Source organism: Neomonachus schauinslandi, chromosome 5, assembly GCF_002201575.2.
Source record: "Neomonachus schauinslandi chromosome 5, ASM220157v2, whole genome shotgun sequence".
Lineage (NCBI taxonomy): Eukaryota > Metazoa > Chordata > Mammalia > Carnivora > Phocidae > Neomonachus > Neomonachus schauinslandi.
In genome coordinates, this window is record NC_058407.1 from 57,190,587 (window position 1) to 57,210,324 (window position 19,738).

At 47.0% G+C, this 19,738-nt stretch overlaps 1 protein-coding gene across 1 annotated transcript in view; it reads left to right on the plus strand.

Annotated features, from left to right (window-relative positions):
* R3HDM2 (R3H domain containing 2) overlaps positions 1-19,738 on the plus strand; it is a 160,553-nt gene that overhangs the window by 138,041 nt on the left and 2,774 nt on the right. The window contains 11 exon segments of the mRNA XM_044915381.1: positions 1,190-1,422; positions 3,273-3,439; positions 7,321-7,422; positions 9,323-9,565; positions 10,099-10,225; positions 10,487-10,647; positions 11,123-11,277; positions 12,428-12,528; positions 17,694-17,755; positions 17,757-17,864; positions 18,714-18,861. Coding sequence (XP_044771316.1) covers positions 1,190-1,422; positions 3,273-3,439; positions 7,321-7,422; positions 9,323-9,565; positions 10,099-10,225; positions 10,487-10,647; positions 11,123-11,277; positions 12,428-12,528; positions 17,694-17,755; positions 17,757-17,864; positions 18,714-18,861 — 1,607 coding nt within the window.

Genomic DNA, 19,738 nt, shown 5'->3' on the forward strand with positions numbered 1-19,738 from the left:
TAAAGAAAGGTATTTTATTTAATGTTACTCTCATAAGAAAATTACCTTTCTTTATTAGAATAACCCCGAGCCTAGTATCTTTGAAGCTAAGGGGATTGGGATGGGGTTTTCTATTTGCTTTAGACGGGATGGTGGTGAAAAGAGGGGAGCCCAAGCTACTATGATTTTTGCTCACCTGCATCCCAGTATATATACCAAAATCTTTGTAATTGTTGTCATTTAGTTTCTTTCGGTCAGTAGTTGTTGGGGGTGGGAGATATGAAAGGAGAATTCCTGGTTCTTGGTTGCTTATTGATTAAGAAGCACTAAGGGCTCATTAAGACGTAGGGGTTTTTTAGGTCAACCCCATCTATCTTAAGTACAACTGTTTATAATCATTAGGCAGTAATTACAGCATCAGGATAACCCTGATGTTTCCAGAGCAAAATAAGAGAGAAGTCTCTTTTCTCAATAGCTTTGTGCTTTGCCTAGGGCAATAAGGGTTGTTAATATGGCGGCACCTAGGCACAGCCAGCCCCCTGCTCCTTGCCATCCTGGGTCCCAAGGGCATATTTGCTTGATCATGTTGAAGATTGTAGCCCTTAGAGACCCTGGAACCAGTTGTTCCCAGATACCAACGCAGAATTTCCACGAACAGGTTGGGTCAATTTCAGACTGTCAGACTGTGTTTTCCAGAGTGCCCCATTAATCTACTCTACTCCTCTTCCCACCTCTGGAAAAGTGGTACCTCTGCTGGCTTTGGCACATGTTATGTGGAAGACCTATATTATTTATCCATATCTTGGCTACCTCTGCCTTCCTTTTGTTTTAAGAACTCCTAGAAGAGGGTGGTACCCCTCTGCTCCCCACTATCTCCTGCATGTGTGGGATCCCTGCGGGGGCAGGGGAAAAGACCACAGCCAATCTCAGCATCATGTATATGGTTTCCTGGCCACCTCTGGTCTGATATTGAATTAGTTGCCAATGCACTGTCTTCCAGATTTGCCTCTGTGTTCCTTGTTACTGTACTGGATCTTGTTCTGTCTGCTCTCAGCAAATCTTGGTTGGCCAGCCAACTAACAAATCAATGTCCATCCTCCTCCCAACCCTTACCCCTTCTTTGTTATTGAAAGAATAGAAATGAACTCTCTCCTAGCTCTTCTGCTGAAGTGGTAGGTGGGGGGTGCTCTGACCACTGTGGTCTCTACAGGGGGAACCGTGAGGGGCTGAGCCGAACCTCAAGCAGCCGCCAGAGCAGCACAGACAGCGAACTCAAATCCCTGGAGCCACGGCCGTGGAGCAGCACAGACTCTGACGGCTCTGTCCGGAGCATGCGGCCCCCTGTCACCAAAGCCAGCAGCTTCAGTGGCATCTCTATCCTCACCCGAGGGGACAGCATCGGGAGCAGTAAAGGTGGCAGTGCAGGAAGGATCTCCAGGCCAGGTACTACAGCTTCTGTCCTTCAGTGTCATGCTCATCATTTCTTGCTTGTTTTCTGCAAAACGTCACTGATGTTTACTTCTAACAAAACGTTCTCCCAGTATAGTGTCCTGGAAAACTAACATAGCCAGATGAGGAAAAATTTGATTTCTTGGATCCATTGTTCTTTTGAGTCCCCTCTCTCATTTTCTTTCAGACCTTCTTTCCTAATTGGAAACGAACAAACAAAAGATTGGGATTCGATTATTTTATCTTATTTCTGAACAAGGTTTGGCATCCCTGTCAGCCCAAGTTCAAGTTATATACTAAGATAAGAATGATACTGCTTGCATTCTGTAACCTCTGAGATTGTAGAGGGTTGGTAGCGCAGAAGAAAGCCTTGGAGTTCAGCTGTTTATAATCACTTGGTAGCGACCAGTAAGCCAGAACCGCAAGAAATGCTGTGGCTGCTTCTCTGGAGCCCAGTCACTGAGAAGGAGCCTGTGTTCCACCTGCCAGGCCTGTAACCACCCTTCAGCTCTCCTGACGTGCTGTGTAACCTTCTCCGTTATTCCTGTTGCGCTCTTAACGGGGTACTTAGCTCTTTATACCCAGTGGGCCTCTATTTCACCCTCCTTCCGCCTCTAAAGAATTCTTGCCTCTCATCCCAGAAGTTCTGTAGGTCTTGTCCTCAGAAGACCTCAGTAGTCGTGAAGATTTTGCCTCTGTTAGGTCTCTGCTGCCCTTCTCTGTTACCTCTTCTCTAACCCACTGCCTCTGCCTTTATCTGGGCCTTTGTGTTCTTTTATTTCATTATGATACTAGTCCCCAAGCTGGTTTCCCTGCTCCATCCTCAGCCCTTTTTAGAGCCAGTTTATCAATCCAAAACATAGATCTAATCATGTCAGTCCTCTCTTTAAAAATGTTCATGTTTCTGCATTCCCTGCATAATCTAACCCGAATGACTTAATGCAGCATTTCTTCCTGACCCCGGTTTGCCACTTCGTCTTACTTCCAGATACCCTTCTTCCTCTTGCTCTCTAGCCATTGGTTGAATATGGTATTAACTTCATCCCCTCTTGGTCATTTCTCCTCCCATTTCCTCTTTAAGTGAGTTACTCCTTCCTCAACCTTGCTGCCACAGAGCTTAGTCCATATCACTGATGCATCCCTTATCCTTACCAGATAGATTGTAATCGTGTGCGTGTCCATCTCCTGTCTGAAGATCCTGTGCTGCTTAATGGCAAGGACTGTGTTCTCTTCATCTTTGTGTTCTCAGTTCATTATACAATGCCCAGCACATAGCAGATAGTCAGTAAAAGTATTTTATGTGAATGCGTGCATGGCTTGGAGAGGCTGGAAATGGGGAGAAGAGTTGGGTGACAGTTGTGCTTATGTGTGTGCACAGGCAAGTGCTTGGAGAGGCAAGGTTGCCTTCTCAGCAACTTTTATGAAATGCTGCAAGTTGGAAAGAAATCAGAGAGAAGATAGGTCTCTTAAGGGACTAGGAATCTGCACCTTCCCAGGAAGCAAACATTCATGTTTTCAGCTGTTTAGTCATGATGGACAGATTCTAGGCTCTTCAGAGGAGGTGCCTTGGCAGCCTCACATTTCGTTCCATTCTGAAATCCAACATCGACGGGCAAGGTATTTACTGTCCCTGGGGAGGAGAAACCTGCTAAGATGAAGACTCCCATCAGCAGGGCAGCTGAAGTGCGTCTGCGCTCATGCATGGATCTTTCCAAGACAGTGGGGGAATGGACGGAAGGGAAGTGAGGAGAAGCAGCAGGGAAGGAGTAGAGCCCTGCATCTCCAAGGGTAGCATGATCATGCCTGGTGCTTACAACTCTTGGTGGGTCTCCTCTTTGCCTTAGGTATGGCACTAGGTGCCCCAGAAGTGTGCAACCAGGTCACCTCATCCCAGTCCGTCCGGGGCCTTCTCCCTTGTACTGGCCAGCAGCAGCCGCAGCAGCCGCAACTTCCTGCTCTCCCACCCACGCCTCAGCAACAGCCACCCTTGAATAATCACATGATCTCACAGGTGAGTCACCACTCAGTGCCAGAGCCCCCTCCGCTCCGATTCAAGCGAGCTCTGGAAGTACAGTCATGTCTGTTGTGCTGTGGGTGGCAGGAAAGATCTGTTGGAAGCCTGCCATTCCCTCCTCCGTTTCTGATTTGTAAGCTGTGGGGAGAGAGGCGTAAGGGCAAGGGTTTGGCTAAAGTGCTCTTAGAGTCAGCCTGGGGGCTTTTTGCTTTCTGTTTCTTCTTCCTGAGAACTGCCAGTGGGATCTTTTACCCCATTCCACACTTCTGCTGTACCTCATCTCCCTCGATGTCCTGTGTAATTAGCGAGGCGATTTTGTTCACTGTGTCCATATATGGAGCTTGAAGAGATCACAGCTCCCACCATAACTGACTGAATGTGTTCATGTGACTGTTGAGCCATAAACACATATTTATGAGTTGGGGTTTGAGGAAAGGAAATATACTCAAGACCCCTGCCATACATATGCCATAAGGCACAAACCCCCGCAAAGTTGTCTTTGTTTCCCAGAAACAAAGGGCAGTCAAAGCCCTCAGGGCCAGTGTTTGCCAGAAAAGAGCTCTTTCTCCTTGTGTTGCTGGACTGATAGAGGTTGATACCTAGTAGGGTTTTGGTGAAGTTTTGTTTCTGTGGAGGTCATGCAAGTCATCATCATCAGAATCAGTCCCTATTCTAAACTGGAACGTTAGCGTTCTAGGCTTAAGTCTCCTTAATACTCTGAGGAGAGCTGTGCTGAGGTCTTCACTTACTCTTTTTTCCGTGAGTAGAGCTGCCCATGAGTGGAGCCCATCCTCTGTCCTGGAGTGTCTCTGGTGGCGCTCTCTGCTAGTCGGGAAGCCCACGTCTGCACTCTGCTGCTGCAGTTTTTCTCATTTCAGCTCCCAGGCTCCCTCACCTCTGTGCTCTATTAGTGCAGCTTGGCCTCAGATCTGTCTCTTCTGTAGGTAGAACAAGCAAATCGCAGACACTCATTCCCCAGGAACGAGTGGGGAAGGGTGGCCAATACTACCCCATTCTGATATTTTGATGATCTGGGACACCCTGCTTCCCTGCTTTGTGTCTTAATGTAACCTACATGCAGATCATTCCTTTATCTTGGCCCCTAAATCAGTTTCTCTATAGTCCTGACTTTTGTTCTGGTTCTACCACCATCTACCTCATTAAGTCCCATTCTTACCAGCTTACCTCGCTCCATACTGAAGTGTGACATGTGTATGTGCTTTCCCTGATGGGTCTTCATTCAGACCTATAAGTGGGTACGCCTCTCTCTCTTTCTGGCTATCTCTACTGTGTTTCTGTGCGTCCCTCACTTGTCTACGGTCCCAGTATTTGTTTGCATTTTCTAGGATGTGTGTAATTTAATGTAGTTTTGCTCCCTTTTCTCCTTCTTGGTCTTCATCTGCCTCCTCCTTCCATCCATCCATATCTAGAAACAGACAACAAGAGTGGGAAGAGAATAAAGAGATAACAAGAATAACCATTTGGGGCTGAAAGAATTTTAGAGTGTCTGGGTGACTGGCCCTAAATCCCAAACTTTTACTCATTCTGGCCCTGCTTCTGGATCATGAGGGTCAGTGGATAGGTCATGGGTATTGACTGATCTCCTGCAAGATGTCCAGTACCAGGTTAGGACCTGTAAATTGGAGACATAGGAGCATTATTCGTTACAGAGATTCTGTTCCCTCAGAAATTTGTAGCAAGAGGCATTTGCAACAGGCCTGGGGACAGTGATGGCTAAACTATGCTAAACTTTCCCTTCTTGGCAGGCTTCTGATGGCAGAGCAGACCTCCCTGTCATGTGTCAGTAGAACACATGAAACCAATGGATGAGGCTGAGGATTAAAGGACCAGTGGCTACCTTTTGCCCTATTTACCTAAGGTGGCGTGGACCTCTTGAGGAGGAGCCCTCTGGGAGTCTTGTCAGGCAACCAGGAGCCAGTGATCTAAATTCACCAGCAGGTGGCAGTCAAAGCCCTCAGGGCCAGTGTTTGGCTTCCCCATGGTTTTACAAAGTTCCCTAGCCCTGGAGTTTGAGATTCTTTGAGAACTGTAGCTGAGGATAGTGGTGGAAGAACTTAAAAATAGCACGGAGACACCTACTTTTACCACTACCCTTCCTCAGTAGGAAGAGGCCTAAGAGAGCATCATTTCTTCCCCCTTTTTCCTCAGAACTCACAAATGTGAAGAAACAGGCAGCTATACCTATGGCTACCCCTCCCCCTCCAGAGGATATAAGACCTGAGGCACAGTAGATCCTCCCCCAAGAGAAAGAAAAGGATTAGGATAATAGAAAATGGGTTTAAAAGCTACCAGCACAAGTAGCTCATGCTGAGCAGCCTGGGCAGCAGTTATATTTGAAATGGCTCACAGACACTGGGTATGCCAGGAGAGCTGGAAGTTTATCACAGGTGCTGCAACATCTCCCCCAAGGTCACGCAGTGGATTCTCAGTAACTTTTTCCTAACCAAGATGACTTAGATTTTATTTAATCCAGGTAACAGGAGCATTCTCTGTTTTGGAGGGCTCCTAATTCCCGGATTCTGCCTCCAGAACTATTAGTCCCCTTTGTGAAAGGGTCTCCCCAGAGGTATATGCCAAGAGATGATAGACACCTTGGGCCCCCATACTTCTAAATTTGAAAGGAGGGAGGAGAATCATACAAACAAAAACATGTTTGTATAATTCTGTTTAACTTCTTCCTTTGCCTGCTCCCTACTGTCAGAGTGGAGTAGAAAGAATATGTGTGAGGTAGAGGTAGGTTCCCATCCCAGCTCAGCTGCATTAGCTGTGTGCTCCTGCACGTGTGATTGAATTCCTCTGAGCCTTACTATCCTAACTGCAAATACAAGTTATCACCTCTCCCTATGGATTATTGAGAGTCTGTAATGAGATACGTATGTAAATGAGACGGTGTATATAAATGGTATCCAGCAACATCCCCCCCCCCCCCCCCCCCCCCCCCCGCCTTCCTAGCCTCTCTCCTTTCTCCCACCCCATCTACCACCAGGGGCTATGGCTGGAGAACCTATTCTCCAGGAGAGGTGATTGAAATGGCTGGAGGAGAAAAAGAGAGAGAAAAAAGAACTTCCTATTAGTTGCTTTAGAACACATCATGTTCCTCATAAACAAATCTTCCTGCTTGAGGCTAGTGGAGGGACTGAAGGAACAAAAGCTACAGTGAAGCTATTTATATTTTATTCCAAATCCCTCCCTGTTTGCTTATGGGGGCATTTTTCATACTGCCCTCACAGCCTGGAGGAGCACAGAACAATCATGAAGCAGGAGGAAGTAGCTGGAACCAGGCGTGGACTGGCTGTTTTTTCCTTCCCTACCCTCGGGAGGGAGACGATCCTTGTGAATGAGCACTTCCTCCAGGAGAGCTGTGGTGTGAAATCAGGGGCTTGGCTGGGAAAGCTGAGCCAGACCTTGGATAACCCCTCCTACAGAAGCAGGAATCCCTGCTCAAGTGGGCATTCAAGGAGGGTTACGATCATGCTCCCCAGGAATCGTGTGTTCAGAAAAAATGCTTTGGGAAAAGCTGTGTTTGGAATCAGGCTGCAGACACTGGCTCTGAGAGTCCTAAGATTGCTCACAACAGCTGCTGAGCTCTGAGTAGCTAACGGGGTGGAGTGTGCGCTGCCATGGGTCTCTCCTCATAGGAGAAATTGCCTATTTGTCAGAGATGCAGAAGCCGCAAGCTGTCTAGGGCTTGCTCTCTAGTCTGCTAAGCAGCCTCGCTATTCATGTGACTTTTTTTTTTTAATGATTAACCTTGTTGTTCCTCCCCTTTCCCTCCCCGCCTCTGCTCCCCTCCCCCTTCCTCTCCCTGTACCTCCCTTTTTTCTTCCCTGTCCACATGCCTCTCTGCTGGTCCACAGCCAGTCCCGGCTCTGCAGCCCTCTCCGCAGCCTGTTCAGTTCTCTCCAGGCTCCTGTCCCCAAGTCCTTCTGCCAGTCTCTCCGCCCCAGCAGTACAACATGGTATAAACTCCGTTCCCCTTTTTGTCATGTCCATGTGTGGCCTGTATCTGTGGTATGTCTGTGGGGTCCATCTGAGACAAAGCAGTTGCACTTTCTGGAAGGCCGTGTTAAAAGGTGTTTCTTCTTGAGCAAAGGGCTAGCACAGGCTGAGCTATAGTCCATTCTAGTGGCCTCGTCACAGCATTTCAGGCATCAAAGATGCCTAAATATAAGACAGAGAGGAGCACTGAGTTCCCCTGAGTTTCAGGAGGGGGACAAAATTGGATGTTGGCTCTAACCTGGGCTCCTCATCGCTCTTCTGTGTGCATCCTTCATCTCATCTCCTTTCTGGACAGGTATGAACTCCCAGAACCCAGTTTATCCTGTATAGGATGGTTTTCTATAATTTCCTTCGAAGATAAAAACACAATTGCAGATTTCTCTGCCATTACTGGTAAAAACTTAAAATGTTCCTCTGTCTTACTGTGTTATTTTATATTAAAAATAGCCACTTCCACTGCATAGAACATGCTGTTTCAGTTGTTTGTACCCTGACTACAAATCCTGTGAAGACCTGATTTACCTCATAGTTGATAACTCCTATCATGGTTATGAGAGCCCTGGTTGTGTGTGTGTGTGAATCACACGGTCTGATTTTTCACTGGAATCCCCTCTTTCCTTCCAACTCTCATCTCCATTCTGAAAAGCTCTGGAATGTGGACCTCAAAATAATCTGCAGTCCAGTCCTCTTGTCATGTATTCCTGCCCACTAAGGTAGCAAAACAGCTAACTTGAAGATCAGATTCCTGAAAATTAAGTGAAACCACAGGAAAGCATTGTCTTTTGTTTCTACTAGTTTGTTTTTCATAAGAAGTCCTGCTCTAGCGTGTGCGTGCGTGCGTGTGTGTGTGTGTGTGAGAGAGAGAATTACCATCCAGGAAGCAGAAGAAACGGGGAAGCTAACAAATTCTGACCTATCATCATATAAGTGAGAGGCGGAACACCATCCATCCCTCTTGCTGCTTAGAGAAGAGAGCTGAGAGAGGAGGCAATTACAGACTAGCCTGTCACTCTCCTTGCCCTCCAGCTCAGCCACTCAGCCTGGCCTCCTTTCAGAGGTGAGAATTGGAAGTGGTTCCTGAAGGGCAGGAGAGCTCTAGGCAAGTATCAGAGAACAGAGGTGGAAATGACCTCGAGAGGAGGGAGTAAGGAGATAAGCAGCAGGAGGGGAAGCCCACCAGTCCTTCCGCTACATAGGCAGAGCTGGGGAGCCACATGAACCTGGCCATCCCTAGTCCACTCAAGGTGTTATCTAGGTCCTTTATTATAAAAACAGGATCTATGGCAACATAGAGCCTTTTGTATGGTTGGAGACACGAGGAAGACAGGAAATGGAGACGGACTTACAATCTTTTTTTTTTTTTTAGCCCTAATTAGTTTGTCCTGTCTTTTCTATATATACAGAAAGTTGTGTTGTTGCTCCCATCTCTCCAAGACTAATTCTGATAGAGGTCATAGTCACAGTGGCCATTGTTATCTCATAGGTGGTGAGGAGTCTGATTCTGGAATTAGGCTTCAAACACCTGTTCAGTTAATAGCAATTTTTTTTTAAGTTTTATTTTTAAATATCTCTACACCCAATGTGGGGCTCGAACTCGCAACCCTGAGATCAAGAGTCACATGCTCCAGAGACTGAGCCAGTCAGGCTCCCGTAGTTCATGTGGTTTAAAACACCACATGATAGAGGCTTAGGGCTAAAAAGTGCCTCCCAGGGAATGGAGGCAGGAGTATCCCAAACTGGTGTAAGTAAAGAAGGCTGTAGAGAGGGTTGCTATTTCTGTCTATCTGTCTTTGTGTTGAAGCCAGATACAGGGGGCTTGATATGACCTGAGTCCTCAAGTCTCCCTTGCTGTCTCAACAGGCAGATGACCTCAGCAACCCCTTTGGACAAATGAGCCTTAGCCGCCAAGGTTCTACTGAAGCAGCTGACCCATCCTCAGCTCTGTTCCAGCCCCCACTTATCTCCCAGCATCCTCAGCAGACTAGCTTCATCATGGCTTCTACGGGACAGCCCCTCCCCACGTCCAACTATTCCCCTTCTAGCCATGCGCCACCTACTCAGCAAGTCCTGCCGCCCCAGGGCTATATGCAGCCCCCTCAACAGGTGAGCAGCATGGGCTCCCAGGTTAAATCACTAATTCAATTTGTCCACTGTTATAATCCTCCTTTCTTCGTCTAGTTTAGATAGATCAGAGGAGATACCTGTCCCCACTTCCATTTCCCCACCTTGCGCTTGAGTTGTCTTTCTAGTCAGAAGGTCATCCTTCTGCATAACATAAATCATTCCTGTTCTGTTTCAAACTTGTATATTAATGCTGCAATTGCAGGTCCAGACATCTCTATTTACAGATTTCTGGCCTTTGACCCTGATGCATTTATTGATTTAAATATTTATTTATTTGGGGGGGGGTGAGGCAGAGGGAGAGAAAGAATCTCAAGCCGACTCTTTGCTGAGCGCAGAGCCCAACTCAGGGTTCGATCTCACAACCCTGAGATCATGACTTGAGCTGAAATCAAGAGTCGGATGCTTAACTGACTAAGCCACCCAGGCGCCCATACCCTGATGCATTTAATAGTTGGGGATGTTGGGGTTGAATTTAAGGGAGCCTCTCACATATCTGTTTCCTCTCACCATAGATCCAGGTTTCTTACTATGCCCCTGGACAGTATCCTAACTCCAACCAGCAATATCGACCTCTCTCTCACCCGGTGGCCTACAGCCCCCAACGTGGTCAACAGCTGCCTCAGCCATCCCAGCAGCCTGGTAAGAGGAACTGCTGGGGTAGGGAGGCAGTAAATAGAGGAAGGGCAGTGGAAGGTGCCCTCTCTTTCTCAGAGAGAAGTACCTTCCTTGTTTAAAAAAAAAAAAAAAAGGCAACAGGAATGATTAGTTCCAAGAGGGACCCAGGATCTCCAGAAAAAGAAAAGGTAAAATAGACAGGAGAAGGAAAATTACTGAGAGAGTGTAACCTCCTAAACATTATTGAGACCATGCTAATGTCTTTTCTGCCTTGCCCGTCCCTAGGTTTACAGCCCATGATGCCTAACCAGCAGCAGGCGGCTTACCAAGGCATGATTGGGGTCCAGCAGCCACAGAACCAGGGCCTGCTCAGCAACCAGAGGAGCAGCATGGGGGGCCAGATGCAAGGCCTGGTGGTTCAGTACACTCCACTGCCTTCTTACCAAGTGGGTGCATTCTGCACTGGGAAAGATCACCCAGTCCTTGGGATGAGGAAAAGGAAGACAGTCTCCCACATCATCCAGTGTGACAACTCCAACACTAAAATACTGTTCACTTTCCCCCTAGAATTTGTAGGTGTTTTTCCTCTGAGAGAAAGCCCAGAGAGTCTGAGAAGATTGTCTTTATTTAAATTGTTTGGTCTTTATTCAGCCATGCAAATGAGTATATGGCCCAGAAAAGTAGGATCTAAAGGAAGTCAGGCTCCTTTCTCCACATCAGATGCCCGAGAGAGGTGTTTGGAGAAGAGGGAAGTGCAGAAAGCTCTGTACACATTTTCTTTAGGCAGATGAGGAGAGTAGGAGGAGTCTCTATAGGTAGGGAAGGAAGTCAGTGTCCTGGTGTAGTGATGACTTATTTGGCCATTCTCTGGATGAGCTCATTGGGAGTACAAGTGGTCATTCTCTTCTTATCTCTACCCAGGTCCCAGTGGGTAATGACTCGCAAAATGTGGTCCAGCCGCCTTTCCAGCAACCCATGCTGGTCCCTGCGAGCCAATCTGTGCAAGGGGGCCTCCCAGCAGGGGGCGTGCCGGTGTACTACAGCGTGATCCCACCGGCTCAGCAGAACGGTACGAGGTGAGGACTCCCAGAGAGTCGGGGCACATCTCCCATAGACCTTCAGCAGCTTTCCACTGACCTAAGAAAAGAAAGACAGGGTAAAGATTCCAGTGGTGCCCTAAAGCAGGTAGAATGTGAGGGAGTTCATTCTTCTTTTCTCCTTGTTGTTTTGACATTTGAATAAGAGCTCATCAGCAGAAAAAAATTCGTACTCCAGAGACAGAGGCTTTATGATGTCCCCAGTGTTTTGTTTTTCTTATCAGTGGGATTTAGAATTATGGGATAGAGACTGCTCATCATTAAAAGAAGCAATTTGGAGTGTATATATATATATGTATATATACATATATATGTAAATTTTCCTATGTACCTCTGTTTATATCCATGGATGAATCTCAGATGGTCTATTTCTGTATGTCTATTTATATATATATTAGCATATGTCATAGCTGATAGAATTTTAGAGGTAGAAGCCACCTTAGAAATATTTAGTCCATTCCCCTTGTTTTATTTTTCTCCCTTTTATAAATGAGAAAATTCCAGCTAGGGAGATTAAGAAACTTACCCAAAGTCAACCAGCTAGTTAGAAGTAGAGCTGGAACTAGAAGTCAAGTCTGGGCCTACTTGTATGTATTTCTGTGTTGCTTGAAGTGTGTATGTTTACTTCTCTTTTTGTGTGTATGTCTCCATGTTATCTTGAGTATTGGGGCGGGGATCCCCCCTTTGTCTTTAGGTAACTCTGTTTGCCATTGTGTAAATATCCTAAATCAGACATCTCCTTAGTTCTGTTTTAGCCATCTCTCTCTGGCACTGTGTGCCTGTTTCTGGCACTTCGTGTTTCTCAGAACGTGTGTGTGTGTGTGTTTGTGCGCACGCACGTGTATGTGTCTGGTGTTTCAACACTGTTGGGAAGAAAGAGCCTGTGTCACTAACATTCCATCTGTAGCACTGATTAGCAGCTTCCTAATTGAAAGATGATCAAGTACAAATATATATAATTAACTTTGAACTGATGAGTGATTTTAGAAATTGCATGGCAAATTGGTCTGGGAATGACTGGCTGCTGCCTCTGCTTCCCACGGGGGAGGCCCGGCAAGCAGCAGCTGTTTGCCAGGAGCTGTGCTCCTCCCTCTCCCACTTTAACACTACTCTCTTCTCCATCCCCCAGCCCTTCTGTGGGGTTTCTGCAACCTCCCGGCTCTGAGCAGTACCAGATGCCTCAGTCTCCCTCTCCCTGCAGTCCACCACAGATGCCACAGCAGTACTCAGGTAAGAGGATAAAGAATTGGGAGGTGTTCGGTACCGGCAAGAGCAAACACTGCTGAAGGATTTGTGCTCTAGAGCTGGGAATGACAAGAGGGTTCAGGGATTGGCTCTGTCCCCAGCTGTAACACCACCACGAGGAAAGATCAGAGTCCTGACTGGTGTTTTCCAGGGGTGCTGAAGTTGACCTCTTGAGAGGTAAGGCTGGTTGCCCTATCTCCATCCCTGGGAAGCCACATCCTTGATTGGGTTCCTTGTTTTCTTTCTTTCTTATTTTTTTTTTCCTCCCTGTATCCAGCATTACACTCACCACTCACATGCCTTTGAGACATGAAGTGCTTACCTCTGTCTCCCGCACTCATTCTTCCTATAGACAGCTTTACTTTTCTGTTGGGAGTGTGAGGGAGGCTGATAAAATGCTTTTTAAGTCATATCTTAGATTTGTTTGGCAGTTTTTCATATGTGCTCACATACATTGTATCATTTTAATTCTCAGCACAACTCTGTGAAGACAAGATTTAAGACTCAAAGAGGATAAATGACTTGCCTGAGGTCACGATCCTAGACCTTGAACTTGGGTCTTTTGCCTTTTCATAACCATCCTGCACCCTCAATATCATACTTCCAAAGGTCTCTGTAGTCTGTTCCTTTCCCTCCAGTGGGAAATAAATGGCTATCATGTTCAATAGCTAAAGGCTTGCTTTGAAGGGGCAGCTGTCCCGTGAATAGGCTGATGCCATGCAGCGTCTCACTTTCTGCCTTTGCCAGGAATTCTCCCAACACACCAAGTACAGCTACCCTTGTTTGTCGCCCTTTCACCTCACCCTGGCACAGCATTACACTGCAGCTAAAGCAACTTCGGGGGTTCTCCAGTGGAGGACGTCTTAATGCAGTCTCCAGCCATCCCCATTTCCCTCTGTTGTGGGAATATCAGAGTGCCCTCTTCTGGTGAGAGGGAAATATTTTGACAGTTTTCCCCATTTTAGAAATAAGATTTTCACCTAGGAGTTTTTGCACTCTGTGTTAGATGCTGTGGAATGGATTGAAGAATTAATCTTGCTCATAAGACATGATCAGTTCTTACCTTCAAGGAGCAATGACTTCTCCCTTCATCCAGACCAAACATGGCTCTCTCACAGGCTGAGAGCTTTTAAATTCAACAGCCTTTACCCTTTATTACATTACTGGTCTCTCTAGCTGTTTCTCCTAGTGTCCGCCGGGGGCACTTGACCTTGAAATTCCCAGTGGGATATGGAAATTGTAGAAACCAGCTCCAAGAACCGCTGTAGCCTCTGGTGGTTCTTGCTCCTGCAGGGCATTTTCTCTCCTGTTTGTTAAAACAAGTGTGTGCATGTGCATATGGGTATACTTGTATGTGCATTTTTATGTGAATCCTTAGTGGTATCTCAGTGTATGTATTGGGTCTCTGTGGTTGTATCTCTTCATCTTCAAGTACAAGGTCTTAGAAACAAAGCAAGTGAGAAGAATTTTTCACTACCTACTCTGGACTTAGTGCTAGGTTAAGCAAACTGGAACAGCTATTGTTCTGAACGTTGGCAGCACTGGAGGTCTGGCCTGGGATTAGAAGGAGATCATCTGTGCTCTTCCCAAATCAATAGAAATGGAGGAAGCCCTCTTCATCATCTAGTTCCCTTACTTCTTTGGAATTTCCTGTTATATGTCTTTTCTTCCAAGCTTCCCTGATTGATTGATTCTAGACTTCTCTGACTGATCCCTCGTACTCTTCCTAGGTGATGGGACCCTATGTTCCAGCTGTGTCACCTAAGAGACCATATTCACCATATCATTGATTTTAAGTCTTCAGTCTCTGCTCATGGGAATATAAGAGGAGCTGGAAGGAAAAAAACAAGTGCTGCTTCTTCCTTCCTTTCCAGTTTGCCCTTTATTGGGAGGAGAGAAAGCCAGCATAGCCCACAAGGGCTGCTATCACCTTCAGAGGACAGTCACCCGCCCTTCTTCCATGTAGCAACATGGTCACTTTTCCAAAAATAAAGGCAGGGATTAAGATTGGCTGTTCCTGGAACAACTGTTCTGGCTTATTAATACATTTTTGTAGTTGTCCAGTTTACCCCCAGGCCTAGACCTTAATTCCTCCACTGTGCTATTAGACAGCACTATAACCCCAGGAAATACTTTTCTTCCCACTAAAATGATGGCCCACAGGTCCCTTGAGGTTACTCCAGAAGCGCGTGTCTGGGGAAGATGCACACAGATGTGAAATGGCAGTGATACATATACACAGACTCCCAGCTCACTGTGACACAGCACCGTGGCCAGAGTGACGTATATACAGAAGTAGCCTCTCACATACTTACTGGCTCATTTTGTAGCTGAGGGGATTCCAAAGCAGAAACGAACACTTTTCTCTCCCACTCCGTAAGGATACAACTTTCCTTCACCAAAAAAGGGGAAGAACACTAAGATACTGTTGGATTGTATCCTGTAATATGGGAAAGATTCCTGTGGATATTATTTCTCTGGACATTCCTTTCCATAGATTTGATTCCTGGTGGTAAGGAAGAAGTCTTATCAGTCTTCTACCTCAGAGATTTAAAAAAAAAAAAACAAAACTAAACAAAAACCAATTCTGCTAGACATAAATGTCATCTGTTTGTATTTATGCGGTTTGCTCTGCCCAATCGACCTTTCTGCCCAGGTTTAATGATGCCACTTAAAAAGCCATTCACACGTCCCCTCTCCTTTCAGAACTTTCAGGCTGAAATTGATTTCCTTATTCAACCCCCCTCTCCCCCTTCCCGCTTCAACCGAGGCCCCTTTCCCCAACCTGATTATATGGAACTGCTGTCCCTGGGTAGTGGGGTGGTTTTTCTCTTCTCTTTTCTTTCTTTCTTTCTTTTTTTTTTATTGCCACATCCATTAAGAAGTAGCGACAGTTTAGCTGTTAACGGATGCCACCTGCTTTTGGCTTGAGGAAGAGAAGCATAAAAATCAGCTCATCAGCGTAGTGCTCTGTGTCCCAGCTGAGTGAAGGAACAATGCGCCAGGCCAGCGGGGGAGGGCTCAGTGTGGGGAGGACCAAGGCTGGGACTGAAAACCCTGGCTTTGTTTTTGTCGGGATCAGAGAAAATAATATGAGGACTTTGTTCTCTTTCCCCCCTCCCCTTGAGCCCTCTAATAGCTCCTTATGGCTACATGTTGGTATTAGAAAGAGCTTCCACCATTTTCTTAAATGCCCACACCCTACACACTCACATGTCCCCCCCATCCTTTCCTGGCCTGAGGCACTAGGCTCAGATTATGAGCTGCCTTCTAGAAAGCTGTAGATTTGATTATTTTTGCGTTGGCCCCCTCCGGTAGCAATGAGGTGTTCGAATAAGGTCAATTGTAATTTTGTTGGAAGAGGATGTTGGAGCAGGTGGGGCTCTTTGGATGGGGAAAGAAAATGCCCAGAGCAGCTATAGTAAGGGGGGAGTTGTTAAATGTATGACACTCCACAGCTATTCGATTTTCTGGTGGCCCTTCCACAAGCCATGCTGACGAATACCCTGTCCCCTGTGGCAGAGGATGGGGAGAGGCGAGCCTGTCACTCTGAGTATTTGTGCTCTCTGATTAGATGGACCCCAGAGGGTGGGGGCCACAAATTGACTGGAGAATAGGGTACGACAGATGCTGTGTCTCCCAAGCTGCCCTCTGAGGCCTCCTGCTGCTGCTTTTCCTTCCCTTTGACTGGCGCTACCTGAGAAAAGCAGTCACGCTCACTTCCCAGCATGACCGGTGCCCAGGGCAGAGGCTGCAGCATTTCCCGTCCCAGGAAGCAATGTGACGGTGGCAGCCAGTGGCAACCTCAGAGCACCGAGCCGTGACAACGGCAGCATTGCGGCAGGTTTTCGCGCTAGCCACCCCCAGTCCCGTTTCTCTCCCACCACACACACACGGACTCAGCCTGTCCCTCAACGGAGATCTAGCCTGAGAGGTCAGGAGCAAACGCTCAGGCTGGACAGTCCCCTGTGGGGAAGCAGAGCTCCTGCCCATCCCTCCCAGCAGGGACTGTCGTTCAGACTGCTTCTCCCTGATCCCTTACCTTGCCTTTCACCATGAGGAAGATTCAGGACTTAATGTTCTTCCACATTGAGCTCTTCGCTGCCCCCGGCCTGTGAGAGGGTAAGGCTACCCATGGTTGGTTGTGCTAAAACCTCAGGCTCACATCCAGTCACCTGAACCTGTCAGCGAAACCTTCAGAGAGTCTGACCCTCCCACTCGATTCCCGCCATCACTGCTCTAATTCAAAACCTCCTCGTTCTTTTTTCTGTAGAGGCTTTCCAATTCATGTTTCTGCCTCTGGTCCCTCCCTCTCTTCAGCCATTTTACATCCGGCCTCTTGAATTAGCTCTCTGAAGTTCTGTTCCCAACACCTACAGGATAAAGGCCCTTACGAGAACGTGCTTCAAATTCTGACACCAGCTATTTGCTTAATGTGTGACTCCCTGATAGACTGTCCATCCCGCAAGGGCAAGGACCACTTTTGTTTGTTGTACACCCAGTGCCCAGCATAGGAACTGGCACCTAGTAAATGTTCAATAAATGTTGAATAAATGAATGAACATATCTCATCTCCCACTTCCCCTACACAACCCCTGTGCCTCAGCACCTTGAATTATTTGTCATTTCCTGAATGTGACGTACAGCTCCATGCCATTCCCAATTCAAGTGCTTCCTGGCCTGGCTTAGGGAAGCTGTGTGCATTCATCTCCAGAGCAACCAGAGAGATCGCTGACCTATCTGCAGCCATTACCAGAAAAGCCTGCACGTGCCTACGGCCCTGGCCCAAGCCCCAGGCTGGGACCTGTACCATGCCCAGACAGTTAAGCAATCTGACCTGGGCATTTGGTAATACCTGATTTTGACAAATGGAGTAGTTTTCTGCCAAGCATACCAGGCACCCCTCACCAGGTCAAGGCCACGAGAGCATTGGCATCTGGGACCCATGTCTTTTCCACTCAAACTTTCACTAGTTTGGGGAGAGGGGAGTCACACTAAATCAGCAACTATCTCAGATTCCTGGCAAGACACAGTTTAAGTGACCCTGAGGCGAGTGGGTTGATTGCTTACTGGCTTTCACACTCAGGGTTAGTTGGAAGGTCAAAATATAGTCTGAATTCACAACTGATCCCTTTCTTCCTGCCACTCAGGAGTGTCACCTTCTGGACCAGGTGTGGTGGTCATGCAGCTGAATGTCCCTAATGGACCCCAGCCCCCCCCAGAACCCATCCATGGTCCAGTGGAGTCACTGTAAATATTACAGCATGGACCAGCGTGGGCAGAAACCTGGAGACCTATACAATCCTGACAGTAGCCCCCAGGTGAGTCCTGCAGCCCAGCATTATCTTGGCAAGGAGGAGACCAGATTTTTCTCGGGGAATAATCTTTGCCATTGACTGAGCAGCCTCTTCTACTTGTCTTTCCATGGGCACTCTTCAGGGGGGAATCATAAGAGATAGAGGAGAGTATCTGCTTTCAAGGAACCTAAGATCTAAGGGACACATACTGGGAAATGCCAAGAGAATACTTAAAACACTATGTCAAAAAGTGGATGTTAGGGCACCTGGGTGGCTCAGTTGGTTAAGCGACTGCCTTCGGCTCAGGTCATGATCCTGGAGTCCCGGGATCGAGTCCCGCATCGGGCTCCCTGCTCAGCAGGGAGTCTGCTTCTCCCTCTGACCTTCCTCCTTCTCATGCTCTCTGTCTCTCATTCTCTCTCTCTCAAATAAATAAATAAAATCTTAAAAAAAAAAAAAGTGGATGTTAAAATAATACAAATTGGGGCACCTGGGTGACTCAGTCCATTAAGTGTCCGACTCTTGATTTTGGCTCAGGTCATGATCTCAGGGTCGTGGGGCTCTGAGCTCAGCAGGGAGTCTGCCTTGAAATTCTGTACTTCTCTCCCTGTCCTTCTCCCTCTGCTCCTCGCCCCGCCCCCCGCCAACGCTCACTCTGTCTCTCTCTAAAATAAATAAATCTTTTAACTAAATACATTAATTAATTAATACAAATTAATTAGGGACTAAGGGGGCTGTTGGAAGGAGCAGTCTGACTTTGACAGAGTTCTGCAAGAGAAGTTTTCTGAGCGAGGTGAATTTTAAGCCAAGCCATAGGAATATCCAGAGGGTCATGTTTGGTGTACATATGATATGTGCTCCTCTCTCCCACAGGCCAACACTCAGATGAGCAGCAGCCCCGTCACGTCTCCTACCCAGTCTCCAGCACCCTCTCCTGTCACCAGCCTCAGCAGTGTCTGCACAGGACTCAGTCCCCTTCCTGTCCTCACACAGTTCCCCAGGCCTGGGGGTCCAGCACAGGGTAAGGGGTTAGATTAGGGCTGGCTGCTGCCCTTCACAGCCCATTCCCAAGTGGGAAGATCCAGATGGTAGCAACAGGCAGGAAACCAGTGTGGCCTGGTCATCCAGCTCTCGGAGCCAACTCTTCCTTTAATATCCCTGTTTAGGCCAAGGACACCTGCCCCACTTTAGTGCTGCCCATAGTCAGCTTACTGCAGATCTCCTTTACATATTTAGTATTTACTACCAAGTCTACAAGGTAGGGGACTGTGAGCCCAGGAAAGAAACTTTCTAACGAACCTAAGAGTTTAACTCATCAGTACTGAGTCTGAGGGCTGAGACTATGGGGCTGTGTCAGAAACAGTGTGGTTTTAGAAGAGAGGACAGTGGAGTTGGGTTGAAAGACTTGGGTTAAAGTTCATGTTCTACCACTAATTAGCTTTGTGATGTTGAGCATGTTACTTAACCTTGGAACAAGGCCTCAGTTTCCAAATCTATAAAATGGGATTAATCACATATAAGAAGGAAATAATATTATCTGTTTCTGCCTTGGCTGTCACAAGCAGTATTAAAAATCAGATAAGAATATGGTTTAAAAACTAAAGTGCTCTGAAATCTAACATTTATCAACAATAAAGTAATATTTATGGTGCTTACTGTGTACAAAGCATTACTATAAGTGCTTTCTGTGTCTTGTATTCACTCAACCTTCAACACTGATGAAGGGAAAATGTACCCATCCTCTCATTTCCAGTAACAGAGCCAGGATTTGAACCTCGGCGGTTTGGCTCTAAGCCTGTGCTCTTACCCACTCACTGTATTGCCACTCAACAGGAGTTAGAAACTTGAGCCCTGGGTTTGGGGTCGGAGAATCTATGTAAGAAATTAGGGGAACCAGG